Source organism: Gouania willdenowi, chromosome 21, assembly GCF_900634775.1.
Source record: "Gouania willdenowi chromosome 21, fGouWil2.1, whole genome shotgun sequence".
Lineage (NCBI taxonomy): Eukaryota > Metazoa > Chordata > Actinopteri > Blenniiformes > Gobiesocidae > Gouania > Gouania willdenowi.
In genome coordinates this window covers 12,369,329-12,385,728 of record NC_041064.1, presented here as the reverse complement: position 1 = coordinate 12,385,728, position 16,400 = coordinate 12,369,329, and the positions used below count along the sequence as shown (strand labels likewise).

The window sequence follows — 16,400 nt, the reverse complement described above, 5'->3', positions numbered from 1 at the left end:
GGCAGAGTGTCCCAGAGAAGCGGTGGAAATTCACTGACACAGTAGCAGTAAATGGACAACAAGGTAGTGCTACTATGACTATGGAGTGACGTCCTAATTACGCACAACCAGAGCAGGGTGTCAATAGAAAGGCCAGGAAACCATGGGGGAGTGTCGTGGTGCTTTGGAGTTTTGTTGATGGTAATGTGGGAAGTAGAGGCTCGTCGCAGCCATAACAAAAACAAAATGGGACTTATTCGAGAAAATGCATACAACAGATACATGATAGCCATGTCTATTCTGCTGCCAGTCGACAAAAAAAAAACAACTTTTTAATAGGGACTACATTTTATAATTCTATGTTATCTTTAACCCTATGGAGTCCAGGATATAACTGATCATTTTTGACTACTTGACTACTGATTTTGTCTCTATATCTCACCATAAAAGCTGTTTAACTTGCCTTGCTTGGTATCATTCTTGTCAGCACAACTTCAGCTGTATCGGTTTATAGTTAAATGTTAATTGTGACATACTGTATAAACACAATGGACTTAAAATCACACAAAGACACCAAATTTGAGTAGGAAAAAAATGTGAAAACCACAAATACAGTATGTTTAACGAACTGATTTGATGAAAGGGAATGCAAATATAGTGTAATTAATAAAATAATATGTACAAGTTTACAAAAAAAGAATTATGTGCAACAATTTACATAAAAAAGCAGGAAATTCCGTTTTTTTTCACGAATCATCTTAAAGTGTTTGCATATCATCACAATCAGATGCTACATATTGATGTGCCACACAGTGATGGGGAAAGGACATAAAATGGGCACAAAAAGAAATCCATCACTAAATATATGTCTGGCAAACACACAGATCATTATGTCATACGTTATAAAACTTAACTTAGTAGAAATTCCGCTTCTAAAGTCAGGACAGCAAAGGATGGGAATGATGCATTTACAAGAACGAAGATGAGAAACAACAACACACTGTCAAAAAGTAAAATATTGGCACAAATACATGATACTACAAAGATGCAATCCCCTACAAATGAGCCCAAAGTGAGTAATCTACTGTTACAGGTCACAGAATGATAGAAAATGAGATTACAAGCAGAAACGGAAAGATGCAAAAACAAATATGTTTAAAGCTGGAAACCATTTTTTAATCAGGTAAAATCATAGTGTAGGTTTTATAAATAAATAAATCAAATATCATATAAAGGATTGAAAATGTTGGCCAAATGTTTTTCATCTCCACTATAAACTCTCTTATTGACATTTTCAGAAAAGTTTCACGCAAAGCATTGTGGGATGTGGAGTCCAGTACGAGATAAAAGTATTTTGGCTTCATTTTGCTTCATCCAACAGTGATTTCTTGTTTCTTTGCTAAACAAAGAGGACATTGATTCGCTTTAATCCATTTTGTTCTGGTTTGTTCCTGGTATTCAATTTCAGCCGGATTTGGATCTTTCTATTAAATATCCACCACTGTTTTAACCGACTTTCAGTCTATGAAAAGACCATAAATGTGTTGGAAAGTCACTTTGGCACAGTTTTCGGGGCAATCGCAAAATATCACATGTAATGAAGTAAAAACACTAACGGGACGTCACATCCCACAATGCAGTACATCAAACCTTTCTGACGGTGTCAATAAATGGAGATTAAAAAAATAAACTTCCGAGCAGCAATTTCAACCTTATACATTTTTTTTTTTCAGCAAATGATCTCAATTTATACAGGATTGAAGATGAGTAATACGTTGAGACTCTATGACCTTGGTTGTCTTTTTCTCAAAAAATCCTGAATATTTGTCATAAACCTCTGAGTCACCTGTTCATAGACACACACGTGTGTTCTCTTGCCTACTTTTTGTCCTCATTAGTTTGCCCTTGGTTGCATTGTGATTGATACATGGGATTGTATTACCTTGAATCAAGCGCTTACTCAGTAAAATCATTTTCTTTTAAGCAACAGCCAGTAAATGAACAAGAGATGGCAGATTCTGTCACCATTAAAGGAGTCTTTGTTGACGTTCTGTCCAAAATTGAGGTCATGTCGGACGAAGGAAATTGCTTTTTAGCTCCAACAACAGGAGATTGTCAAGACTTCTTTATATTAAAAGGGGAAAAATTCCAAAATGAGATCTTATTCTGAGGGGCTGTGTTGGGTTTGCAGTACTCTGGTTTTTTCCTGCAGAACAAAAATATAATTATTAGATTATACGAGCCTCTAAAATTGCAATTGGAGTGAACGTGTATAGATTAAGCAAGTACAAAATATGAATGGATGAATCACTGTGGTATACCAGCAGAGGGCACCCTGGTACCCACATTGGACCTTTATTGGTACTTCAAAGTCATGTTTTTTTTTCCTAAGAGGTGAAATAGGAAAGGATGGATACATAAAAAATAAAATAAAATAAAAAAACACCCCAAAGCAGTGGAACTCCTTGATGCCGTGGTCTGACTGTGAAACTCCTAAATACACATTTCTCTCTCTGTAAACTGGAGAGGAAAATCTATTTGTGTTTACTGTGCGGGAAAAGCAGATATGAATGCTGAGTTCATCGATCTGTGTCTGTTATGCTCAACGACCCTGAGCAGAACTGCAGAGGCTTTGGTTCAACGTCCGGTTTGGAAAATAAACTGGATCCTAGTAGAAGGAGAGCTGCTTAAACGCTGGGGGTTTGATATGACCCTGGTGGCCAGTGGTTGGTAGTTGTGTGTCTGATCTGTAGCACTGCAGTGTTCCTCCTTCTTCTCGTACCCTGTGAGATTACTTTTCTCACATGCTTTCCTTGTTTTTTAATAGTGATTTTAGATTTATTATTATCAAGGCTCTATCTGGATTTAGCTCTCCTCTGCAGTCCACATTGCTTAAAGGGATTTACAGAAAATCATTAGTTTAACAAGCTTTAGTCACATGGATTTATTGAAATTATTCATAGACAGTTTCAGCCATGGAGCAGCTAAATGGATGAATCATATTGATCACCCTAATCAATCAAATGTTAAGTTTATGAATCCAATGGTGTGGCTGAAGCCTTTACAGTTGACTGATTTGGTCACAACTCCAGCTAAAGTTTAAACGGGTAATGTTGCTCTCCAGTAAATTATGACAAAGATAACAAGCTGGGAATGTTAATGCTGTATTATAATAGATATTTTTAAATATTTACATGTATTTTTGTATTATTGCTAATCTTATTTGCTGTATTATTATTATTATAGATTTAGATTTATTTCCTTTGTTAGCAGTTTTTTTTTATTAACAACTCCTGATGTTTACACAAATTCACATTACTGTGAAACCACAAACGATTTTTCATTGCTATTTACCAAAGCCATCACTTTTTTTTCCTCAGAGAAGTAGTGGTTGTTTTGTACAAGATGATTGTAATTTTTATTTTTAATGTAGGAATTGATCTCGAGTTGGTTTACAACACAAAATACTTTCAGGATGCAAAGTAATGATTAAAAGGCATGTTTGAATTCAATGCACTTGGTGATTCAGGTGCGGCGGGTCCCCGGCTCCAGCGGTCATTTGCACAAGACGGAGGATGGAGACTGGGAGTGGAGCGATGACGAACTGGACGAGGGCAGCGAGGAGGGCAAAGCAGCTGTAAATCAGGGCAGGGTAGGTGAGAGTGTGTTTTCCTTTATATTTACTATTTCACTTTAATAGCGATTGTCTTAAAAGCAGATCTTATGCTTAGTTTTTTTTTCTTGCAGTGCATGAAATGTTGGATCTGTAGTCCCTGACGTGTGGCATGTCACATCTAACCTTTAAAAATCAAACCTTCCTGCAACTTCCCTCATTGTTTCCAGTGCCATGCGTTCCGTCCCTTCCCTGTTGCGTTAGTTCTTTGTGCAGCAGATGGTTTTATTCTCAGAGTCTGTCGGCGGTGGCTGTAATGAGCTGGAAGGATGTGACGTTGGAAGGGGAGAAAACTCAGATCAAAGAGGCCTTTGATAATGACACCCAGCTTTAATGCTTGTTGCAATAAATAATACTCCCAAAAGAGTGATGATTTAGAGAATAAGTATGACTGGATGTGGTTGTTATTGATCTCAGGTTTGTTACTATTCTGCTGTTGTGCTGTATTATATAATCAGTAAACAGTAGGTTGGAATGACGAGCAAGGATGAGAGAAACAAACGCTTCTAGGATGGCGATGAAAAGATAAAACAATGCACTTTATTTTTGGGAAAATTCAAATATTGGATAAAACGTAATTTTTCCAACTGAATGTGTGAATTTGTGTCTGATTTTTTTTTTCCAGTCACGAAGGGTCAGAGATCAGGCCGAAGACGTAAGTTCTTTCACTCATAAACCTGTTTGAACATAGATGTAAAATAACAAATAATTAACATCATATGAAAAACTTTGTTTTTTGTAATAAACTTTTAAAAGTATGCTGGCCACATCTGTCCTGCTACTTAAAGAGTAGCTAAATCCCTAGGTTTTGGCTGATGTGTGGAAGTTAAAAAAAAAAAAAAAAAAGCCTTAATTATGGGCGGGGCTCCTAGAGCAGTTAAGACACACCCAGTCTGTACTGAAAAATCTCCAAAAAACAATCTATCCTATGCTACTCAATGCTTTCTATTCACAATTCTCTCAATCCAACTTACAAGTGTCAGTTTTTTTAGGAGGGGCGGGGCCAATAGTGGTGGTCTGTGATGTAATAAGCCATCAATACTTCACAAACCACCATTCTCAGCCAATAGCAAAAATGTATTGTAATTGCTGGGTTTCAACCCATAGAGGGCAGTCACTTTTACATTTTTACAACAAAATACACCAATTTGAAATATTTCGACTACTATTTTGGACAAGAATCAATAAACATTATTTCATACCAAATACATTTGTTTTCAGCAGAAAAATCAGTGGTTTTGGGGCTTAGTTACTCTTTAAGGGGTTTATTGATGTGGCAGGAGAGCATAAGCAGTTATTTAATGATTGTGGACCCATGGCGGACGACTTATAAGTGCTTACATCACTATACAATTCCCCACAAATACAGCAAGCAGTGTCTCATTGATCATCTTGAAATGACTTCCGTCTGTTGTTTTAATAAGACGAGCTCCGGCTTGATATTTGCTGAGAATGTAATGGCATTTGCACAATTCTTCCTCTCATTCTGTTCCACCTAGAATGAGGAGAATGCCAACAATGTCCCTATTGACGGCCTGTCTATTCAGCATCCCCAGGTAACGCATCCAGCTGTAGCACTAATTTATCATGATTCAATGACCTTGATGCCAGAGTGATTGTGTGATGTTGTGAGTTGGTGGGAAATACACAAGAGTGTGTGTGTGTGAGAGAGAGGTTGGGTCTCCAGGAGAGATGCTCTCATCAGTGATAACTCAGAGAAAATGGCCGTCTGCCTGACAGTGCCAGCTCAGTGGCGGCGTGTATCTCATCTAAAGACTTTCTGCCATTGAAACCAATTTTCTGAGTCTTTTGTCATTTTTGAAATTGAGCCAAAGCAGTTCGAGGTGGAGACTTCTCGGTCAGGGGATGAACTTTGACATTACCCAGCAGACTTTTCTCATCTATAATATTCATTTTCGGCCACAGACAGAGCTTATATATTATATATTACAGTAACAATAACACGTTGAACCTGTTACCATCCTTTTTTCCCCTCCACGTATCTTTCCTATTAATTGTAATAAATGATGGCGATTATGAGCTTATGATTTATTTTTGCTGATAAATATGTAGTATTTGGTGTGATCTTTTAAAATCAACAACTTATATTTTTTTATACCCCAAAGGTTGAACCATTTGAGGAGGCAACGGTTGTTCCAGGTGCTGTGAACATGGTCCTACGGCTAAGGTGAGAACCAGACTCTTTTATGGTGGTTTCACATGTTTAGACTCCTGTTTATCTGTATGCATGCACACACAAATACAACCATTGATGAAGAAAAAAATGATTTACTTTTACATTTGCAATTTGTAATGCCATCTTTAGCTGAACATGCAGGAAAAAAAGGGGAAAACCTAATGTTCTTTTGCATTTCTGTAAATTCGACCTTTTCACTTCGTCCTAATAATCGTCACAGGAAGGAAAGAGTGACACATCTTTCCCTCATTGTGCTGCACAATCTGTGCTGTCTCCTTAGACGGTTTGCATTTTCTATTTTGTGATTTAATGCAGCATTTCTAAGGACAGTGTTGCATGAATAGAATACAAATGTATGGAAATCTGTGTTTTTTTTTTTTTCTAATATCGTGCGTCGACAAATGTTTTTATGTTGGATAAAACTAGGACTATGATTACTGGTTCAAGCCCCACCACAAACTGCAAACCTTGTGAATGTATAAGTCGACTGGACTCCATCAATTTCTTCCCACAACTACAACTGGCTGAAAGATAAACTCCCTACAATGAAGATCATAAAAAATTAAATGTCTTGTGAGAGCGATAAAATAAATGCTGCTTCTATTAACTTTAAAACCAACATATGCATTAATGACTTCATAAAAAAAAAAAAAAACCTTCTGGTGGAGAAGTCCATTTATTGTTTCTGTCTCACTCAAGATTAGAGGAACACAGCGGAAGCGTTTAGTGAGGCGGTGAAACGAGACACAGCCATTTGTGTGTTTTTGGACAGAAGCCTGTGGCTCACTGATGAAGCGGTTGCTGAGCTAGAACAGACACGTGAAACTCTCAGATGTGTCACCCACGACTCGGTAAAAAAAACATTCTGTTCAAATCAAATAGTGAGAAAACAAAGCTGTGTTTAGAATAGAATAGAATAGAGTTTATTGCCATATGTACAGGTTAAAAAGAATGGGTACAATGGGAAAACAGTATAGATAGAAGGTGCAAAACAAGGAAATGACAGAAGTATATTCTAGAGGTGTCCCGATCCAATATTGATATCGGCTATCGGTCCAATATCAGCCAGAAAACGAATATCAGATTTTATCCGACTGCATCTAAAATCTCAGATATAAGCGCTCCAATAATTTATGTATTTTTTATTAAATTGTAGAATACTGTAGATATGTTGAAGGTTAAAATGTATGGAACCAATTGTTTAATAATACATGGGTCAGTATTTCTCATACCTACTGTTGTTGACTATTGTTCTTTGTTTGAGTAACATCACGGCATCGACCAGTACTCAAGGACGCATTATCGGTGTCGTATCGGAAAAAGTTTTATCGGGACATTCCTAGTATATTCTACATGAAGTTTTTTAATTTATCAGCTGATGAAAACAAACACACGAGGCTGTGTTTGACCTGGTTTGTGTTATTTGGTCTGTTGACAAAGCTGGATGTCAGTAGAGATGGGGTGTCAAACATATTGTTGGTTCAAGGGCCAAATAGGGACCAGTTTGGTCTCAAGTGGGTCGCAAATTTTTAGGCAGGAAAACAAGCAATTTTAACAATATTTTTCCCCTATACATATTTGTAAAGTAGTGGATGTTACAGGCAATCTTGAGTTTGTGACAATTTGTGGAATAATTTTACTAAATTTTCAGGATTTGGGAAAAGATAGTTCTTTTTCAACAATTTGCAATCAAAAATGACTCGTCATGTGATTAAAGTGTGGGAAAACTGTGAGCCCTGGCAAATATTGTGGATATTCATGGAATTTATGGTAAATGGACCGAATTTGATGCTATAAAGTACCGGATTTGGCCCCCGGGGCTTGAGTTTGACACGTGCAGTAGAAAACAGGCATCGCTGGATTTGAGGGCAACTCGTGCATATTTTGTTTTAAAAACGGTACAGAGCTTTGCTATTTATTTCCTCACAACGTTTAAAACTGTGGAGCCCAATCGGCTTTTGGATTTGATGAACAAATTGAACCACAGATGTCTCGCTGACATCAGATCAAACATTCCTAAAGCTTTGGCTTCACACTGAAAGGGAATGTGGGGCTACAAACAAATGTTGAGCTGTTTTCTTGTGACTGAGCAAACAATTGTGAGTCCTAGTTGAGCTTTTGTTTAGAATGAGCACAGAAGGTTTTGTAAGGTGCGTTTGTTTACTGGGATTTTAGCTGTGGGGGCAGAGAGGTAGATATTTATGTGTTTCATGAACACTGTGATGCTTTGTAAGTAGCATGCAACGTATTATGTAAAGGATTAGAACACAGATTCTAATCTGTCTTAACTTTTTCAAATGAATTGTTTCAGTTGGTGAGACCTAAATGGCTTAAGTTCTTTGAAATTAATTTAATAAGTTAGATTAAAACAATTAATTTAATTGACATGGACTTAATAATGGAATTGTTTTCAAATCAATGTTTTCCATTAGTTCAACTTAAAATGAAGACAAGTCAACTTAAAGGGTACCTGCCGGGAGTTTTAATTGCAAACTCTAACAATAGATTAGATATAATACTGGAGGCTTGTCAAAAATGCCTGTGAAGCAGCCAAAAGTACTAAGAATCTGACTTTAAAAAAATAATAAATAGATTAAAGGTAAAATCTATTTCTATATAAAGATTTTTCTTGAGAAATTCTAGCAAAGGTGGAGACATGATGTCAGACACACAGCATCAGGAAATGCTGAAATGAGAATAGCAGGTTTTAGACTACCTTCACAATCAATCAGTTGTTTATTGTCATTGTCATATAATATATAATATTCTGCAAAGCATCAGATGTACAGTAGTAAAGTGCAAAAAGGTGAAATACCTCTAACTCCCTTTTTAACACCCCCTGTGTATACAAATAACGTATTCACTGCAAATGTTGGTAACAGCAGTGCTGCACTAAAGCACAAATCTGAATAAAACTCACTCAGAACTTTGAGTTATTTCAACAACTGGTGAAATACACATTTAAAGTGACACTACATTGCCTACAGGGTTGGTTTTGAAATTTAGGTGGACCATCTTTTACAGCAGTAACACACTTAACTCTTCTTTGAACGCTCTTTACAAGATTCACGGGAATTGCTCTGGAGCTGAGATCAGGACTGTATCGATTACTCTCACAATATAACTCCTTAGGGCAGCTTTGAATTGTCATACATTTTAGTACTGACACATTAAAAGGTAATTTCCCTGAAAATCAAGTCAAAACCAACGCCAGAAAGTCCCACGAACTGAGCTTCTCAGTGCGACGCGTTCTTTCACACATTTCACCAAAAATGTGCTTCTTTTGTTCTGCTTGTACCATAAATCAATAACTTGGAGGGGTGTCCATATAGTCTATTTGTATTTTATTATTTTGAGGTTTTTTTTTTAATTTACAGAGCATTTATATCTCCAAACACTTTCTGGTGTATAGTCCTCTGTTAGTGCCCCAGTCTGTTCCTGGAGAGCTCTTATCCTGCATGTTTTAGATGCTCCCCTGGACCACCACAGCTGATTGTAAAGATGCATATTTGTAGAGTTGCACAATGACGGTCATTAGATTCAGAATCAGAAGCGTAAGTACTTTATCTATATCCCAGGGGGAAATTACTTATGTCACAGGCGCTCGAGAAATATTACAAATTAAAAGAATAAACACTAAATAAAGAAAAAAGAAAGAAAACTTACATGATTAAGTAAAAGACTGTTGATTAAATATGAATTAAATACAAGTGCACGCACTACCGTCCAAAAAATGAAATAGAAATTACTTTGGTTGGTTGTAAATAATGTATTTATTATGTCTGTGTGTATACTATGTCAATGTCTGTCTTTTATTGTCACTGTATTAAATGTATGAGGACGACAGATGGAAAGTAGCTCATGGCTAAATCTGGCACATTTACACAAAATATTGTACTGTGTTCATTAATGTGCACTGTCCTCTCCAAATAAATAAATATATTAAAATAAGTATACAAATAATAATATAAATGTACAAATATGATACAGATATATACAAGAATGATGTTAAAGTGAGTGATTCAGGTGTGTTGGTGCAGGGAGGCATGTAAAACTGGCTAGAGGCTCTCCATGGGCCCAGATATGACCTCCCCTGCTTCACAGGGTATTCGGGGGGTCTGTGAAGTCTATGCCAGCTGATAAGAATAAGAATTCTAATAAGAATTCCAACCATTACAGACTGGGTTAACAGAGACAGACAAGGTTGGCAGCCACCAGCTGGACTGGAACCCTCAGTCTGTGCACTGGGAGGCAGTGATGCCAACCAATGTGTCACTGAACAGCCCTCAGCGCCAAACCCATTAACGTCAAGGAAGTAGGAATATTTATCTCACAAGTCGATATCTCTGTCTAGACGAGCCCAGATCCACAAAAATATATGAATTAAAAAAAATATCAGATTATTAAAAAACTAGAACAAAGAACCAAACGCAACAGGGAGAACATGCAAACTACACAGAAATCTAACCACGACAGCACCAGTGTGGCTCAGTTTAAAGCTGATTAGCAGAAGTTTACAGTGATATGATGTCAGTGAGCAGGAAAGAGGAAGAGCAGCAGCAGAGTGATGGATAATTGTCAACGTTTGGTTTGAAACGCACACGTCCGCCTCCCTCAGATAAACTCCTGAGAATAGCAGTGTCAGCAGTTTAAAGAGGAAAGGTCTTTGATGCCTCACTGTTGGTGCAATGCCACTGAAGTTTAAATAGTGGAAGTAGGACACATGCAACGTGATTTTACATAGCAGTTTTGCCAAGAGGTGACATTTTTATTTTCCTGTTTTCAAATGCGTCGTTCTTGGAGCACAGCTGGATGTTGACAAAATGTCATCTTGGTTTCTGAAATATCATCTTGATATTATATTTCGGGTAATGTAATCGAGCTTTTCTGCCTTTGTCAGCCTGAAGAATAATTCTTTGTTTGTTTGAATCCCCCCCCCCAGCCGAGGTTTGCATGTTCTCCTTAAAATGAACTATTTTTTTCTGGCTAATCCAGGTTACAAAGAAAAAGGTATGATATTTCAGGGATATCTTTAAAGAAAAAATACTTTATCTCTGAAAAAAGTGCTTGAAAATGTTTGCAAAATTAGAAATGAATCAGATTACAATGATTACCGGTGACTCTGCCAAGGAGGTAATATATTTGCCTGTTAGCAGGATTACTTTAAAAGTTCTTAACAAAAATAGACTTTATGCCATAGAAGATTCCATTACATTTTGAATAAAATTTGGATCAATATACTGATATTGGATCAGTTTGAAATGCCAAAGTACCTATCTCTCCATTAGTGAAATTTCAAAAATTCATATCTTGGTTTGTAATTGACTGATCTTTATGAAATTTGACTCACTTATTGTTGGTGTGGTTCATCGATCACTGCACTTTTTCATCCTGATTGGATTTGGATTGCCCATTTCATCTCAATATTTAAAAAAAATAAGGGTTCTCACACATTTGGACCTTTTGTGTCAGTATTAATGGTTATAGCCTTTACAATGTGAATGATCAGGATCACTGATCCAGATAACTGCCAATATCTGGCAGAGAGGATATTTGGTGCTTGGCGGAGGTTTGCGCTCTCTGAATGCTTATTGTAAAAAGTAAAATATATGTTTAAAAACATCAGCTTTTCTTTGTTCATATTATAACACAAAACAGTATTTTCTGCTTCAATCCATGTCCAATATTCAGCTAACTTTTCTGAAAATGTATAAAACGCTCTACTGACCACAAGTTGGGCCTTTATTTAATTAATGTGGTTCATGGTTTCAAGTAGAATAGCTGTGCCACAGAGGATGAATGATGAAATGAAATTTGATACACGTCACCATCTGCTCAGGCAGCTTCAGTTTCAAAGAGATCTCATGAGTCGTGTGCCAAGAACAGATTTGTTTTTAAAGTGTCCTACATTTTGAATGTATTAATTAGGCCTAAAAGGCAAATGTTTCTTAAGCCTGAGCTTAACGAAACATTTGGGTATCATATGCTATCTTAACATATTTATTTACAATACGACCGAGTACAAAACTGTGGAAAAAGTCGTGTCTTAATAGGGTTGGGTTTAGTGAAAGCCTGTTTTCGTGCAGTGATTGTGTGACAGTAATATGCAACCTAAGTTAATGTTTCATTCATTCATTGTAACACTGTAGGATTGTTTTCAATAGGTAACCTCAGTCCCTGTATATGAAGGTGGATTCAAAAAAAGCTGAATTAACTGTAATTTTTGCTTTTTGTGTTTCATTAGGAGGAATAATTGTTTTTTTTCTGTTTTGTTTTTGTGTTAAAATGTAGTCGTTTCCACTTTTTTCCTATCTAGACATTTGTGGTTAATCTTTAACCTGTTATGTGAATGGACATCATTGTGCTGGATGTTTTTAGGGGAAATCTTAACATTGTGGACCATTAAATGTGCCGCGCTGTGGTGAAAGTCTGCTAAGTGTGATGATCCCAGATGGTTCCTGCCGTAGTCTGACAGAAGGCTTTTCTAAATGGTCACCATGGTTTTTCCACAGGGGAGGCAGATTTGAGGCAGATTTCATTGAGGCAGTGTTTTGATCATCTGACATGAATGCTGCATCATCAGACAAGCCAATAGCATTCACTGATGGGAAAAGAAATGGTTTTTACCTCCATCTGCTCATTCAGATCTAGACTGATTTTTTTCTTCCTTAAGTCTAAAAAAAAAATAAAAAAAAATCCATTGATCCAGTGATAGTAAATCTAGACTCTCAGTGTTAGTGTGTGTGTTTCTGCTGTAGAAATATTACTTGTATCCCTGTCTCTGTCTGTGCGTGTTTGTTTGTGTTGATTCATGTCTGATGTCATCCCTCAATCTTCTGATCTAATCTCACAACATCTCCTGGTAGCAGATGTCTACAGAAGTTAGCATTGGCACGCTCAGCCTTTTAAAAAGAGCACTTTACTGTAATCTCAGGAAAACTGTCTGAAGATCAAGATGCAAATGAGGCTGCGGAGGCTGACAGAAAGTATGTGCGGTTTTCAGGAACAGAAACAAGCTGTGTGTGAGAGACCATTTTTTGTCCACAAAAAAAGGGATGAAATTTAGAGTTTAAGAAAAGAAAATAGCTGGTTAGCTGTTAAATGTTTGCAGTTCTTTATGTAGAAGACTAGGGATCAATCTTAGGTGTGAGTTTACAGCATCTTGTATTTTACCTCAGTGTGTGACGAGCTCAGTCAGTTTTATGGCACTTCATTCTCAGTTTTTATGTGATGTGACCCTAAAGTGATTATCTTTGTTTGTTAACACCTTTGGCTGTGAAAGCTGAATATTTGAATAATTTTGCATTACATTTTTGTGTGAGGAAAGGGGGAAAAAATGAACTGCTTCGGCAACAAAACCGCTGCATTTCTTCGAGCTTCTGTAAACCTCGATTCTGATTGGGATATAAAACCCACAATTTCACAGTCAGACCTTGACTTTTAAGGCTCTTTTTGTATTGCTATAAGCATACTGGCAGCTCATCTGGAATGCAAAAAATGATACGATACTGGTATATTTTTATATAAAATGTTTGAATTCCCTTGACGTACCGGTAATCAGATTACTTTGTGAGACATTAGATTTGCCAGGATTACTCCCCCTGACTTTTTGATTGTACTGTACAACATTTAAGAAGCAGAACCCTGAACAAGTACAGCTGAAAGTAGTTCAGAAAAGCACAAAGGAACATAAAGCCAGAGTGAGACTGATGCAGGGGAGAGATTCAGATGTAATTTAGGGAGCTAGCCAAGTTCTGCTGCTGGTGCATACATCACTGAATGGGTTTGGTCCAGAATACATCAGTGATAAGTTAATCAGTGAGGAATAGACAGGTCAGATAGTGGAGCCCAGAGTTTAGAGCAAACATGGTGAAGCAGCTTTTATTTGTTATGCTGCAAGGAAATGAAGTCACCACCAAATGTGAATATTTTTAACCCCTGCCTTTTTCCACTGCTCATGACGGAGCTTTTTTTTTTACTGCTTTTAATGCTGATTTGTCATTGACCTCCCACACAAATTGTCTGTTTTATTGTGATTTGATATCTTTGTATACATCAAACAAAGGGGCCACAGGCGGTCCTCGCTCTAATTTTGTGAGGCCACCAAAAGTAAACTTTCAAAAAAATTCACAACATAACTTCAAGAACACACAAAATGACAGAATACACAAAACAGCAAAAAATACACAAAATCACCCAAAAAAAAACACACAGACTTACAGAAAAATACACAAAATGATAAGAACACAAAACAACAAAAAGGAAAAACACAAAACAACAAACATACAAATCCTTTGTACTTTCCAGTAATAATGTTCAGACTGGTTATTCTAAAATGTAGACAATCACATTTATGTGGCCCTCGCTGTATTTGTGTTTTTTAATTTTTTGTGTCATTTTTCATTTTGTATGTTTTTATAGAGACATTTTCTGCATTTACTTTTGGGGCCACATGTGGCCCTCAAACTCAGTTGCCTATGTCTGCTTTAGATTAACTCAACTGGTTTAGGTTCATTTTTAAACAGTTCTAAACAACACCCAAGACAGCATTTCAATATATTTAATGTTGCTCATTCAAGCAGAGAAGATGGTGACACTGAATTTTTAATGCTCTTTTCCAAATGCAATGACATTTTTTTTCAAAAAGATTAAGCTGAAAACGGCATGTTTTCCATAATGGTTTATCGCCGCTAAGCTACATTAAAATAACATCAACAGGAAGGATTGTACTGAGCTTTCCCTTGTGTTCCCTCTTTGGTCCTGTTTTCTTTTCAGCTCTTATTTATCTAGACACTTTGGTGACCTTGCATATTAGGAAGTATTTATTGCTCAGTTTCAATATTATATTTCTTAGCTCACATCTTCCTGTCCACTGTCATTCATCACCCAACTCCACATTTCCTCCTGCTTGGTTAAAACAAAAGAAGCTCTGACCAATGGCAGCTTCTGCAGTCACATGACTCCTCTCTTCTTCCAGGAACTCCAAAAAGGAGCTGAATGACATCCGGTTTGAATTCACTCCTGGCCGAGGTAAGAGCTCAGCCTTAATAACTGTAAAACAAAGGTTCCTGCCAGGATAATATGTTTAGCTCATACAAAGAGATGGATGTATAATGGGTAATGGCCTTGTGCTCTGGGAAGCATCTAATGTAGACTCACATTTACCTGCTGGGTACAATTCACCAGACTCATAACTTATCATGTTTGCGTCCCCATAGACACGGCTGATGGCGTTTCACAAGAACTTTTCTTGGCTGGTCTGGTCAACGAGCTGGACGTTGTCATCGGTAATATCAAGTATCTTTATTCTGTGGATGCATTGTTTAGATATTTAAGCTGTTTAACACTAAAGCAGTGGTTCTCAAACTTTTCTCCACTTTGAACAAAGGCAAAGCAAATGTATTTGTATAGCGCATTTCATACACAATGCCACTCAAAGGGCTTTACATGATCAAAACAGTGCAACAGAAAACATTAAACAGCTTAAAAATCAATAAAAACATTTAAAATCATCAGTAAAAACATTTAAAATCTGCAGCAAATACATTACGTCTCTATTTTGAACGAAGGTGAACTTTCAAGCCTCACCTGTGCCCAAATAATCCTGACAAACACATTTTCAAGTTTATTGAACTAACAGGGATCAAGTAACATCCTATTTCATAATAAATCAAAAACTAAATTAAACTAATGACCTGCATGAAAAACAAATGTAAAACTCCAGTAGAAAACAAAACAAATTTAATTCAGTGCAATAATAAAATGAACTGACAGGAAATAAACAACATCATGTTTCATAATCTAAGTAACATATTTTGTAATAAATCAACAACTAAAATAAACAAATCACCTTCATAAAAAGCAAGTGTAAATGTGCGCTAGTCAAAAATAGTGGAAATAATGAAACAATGTTTGCAATTTGTGACAAAAAGTTTAAGTAAAAAAAGGAAATTATTTTAACACTTGAAGTTTTATACATAAGGCTAACATTACATCATCATTATTATGACATGACACCTGTCATTAGCATGAAAAAGGTGTCATGAAGGCTGTCATTAAGTGTCCTTTGTTACCCTAACCTTAACTCTAACCTCACTACATCCCTCCACCTAACCCATAAAATGACAACATAGTTCCAAACTTGTCATAATTTATCAAAAACTGTCATAATTTAGGGAATGACACTTAAAGCAAGGCAAGGCAGCCATTTTCAAAATTTCTACCCCCTCAGTGCCAGCCGTTTTAGAGCATTTTGACAAATTTTTAAAGACCCACAGAATATTTTGTACTATGACAATATTAATTCTGAAAGATTTAAGTCTCTAATTTCATCAGAAAAAAGAATTTTGTTTCTAGCTTGTTTCGTTCTTCTGTAATCAGCAGTTGAATAGAGGCAAGTTTCACACAAATCGCCAGTTTGTGACAAAAAGCTGAGAAAAATGTATTTTTCTGAAAAAATCTATTTGTGACTTTAAAGCATTTTTTTTTTTTTTGATTTAGTGACACCTCAACATTGGTTTCCTTCTATAAAACTACAAAAACACTGAGACC

General features: G+C 36.5%; 1 protein-coding gene across 2 annotated transcripts in view; it reads left to right on the top strand.

Annotated features, from left to right (window-relative positions):
• stk39 (serine threonine kinase 39) overlaps nucleotides 1–16,400 on the top strand; it is a 37,081-nt gene that overhangs the window by 12,403 nt on the left and 8,278 nt on the right. For both annotated transcript variants that reach the window (XM_028435991.1, XM_028435992.1), the window contains exons 11-16: nucleotides 3,509–3,631; nucleotides 4,278–4,307; nucleotides 5,152–5,208; nucleotides 5,779–5,840; nucleotides 14,827–14,879; nucleotides 15,068–15,136. In XM_028435991.1, the coding sequence (XP_028291792.1) occupies nucleotides 3,509–3,631; nucleotides 4,278–4,307; nucleotides 5,152–5,208; nucleotides 5,779–5,840; nucleotides 14,827–14,879; nucleotides 15,068–15,136 (394 nt within the window). The remainder of the gene's footprint in view (nucleotides 1–3,508; nucleotides 3,632–4,277; nucleotides 4,308–5,151; nucleotides 5,209–5,778; nucleotides 5,841–14,826; nucleotides 14,880–15,067; nucleotides 15,137–16,400) is intronic.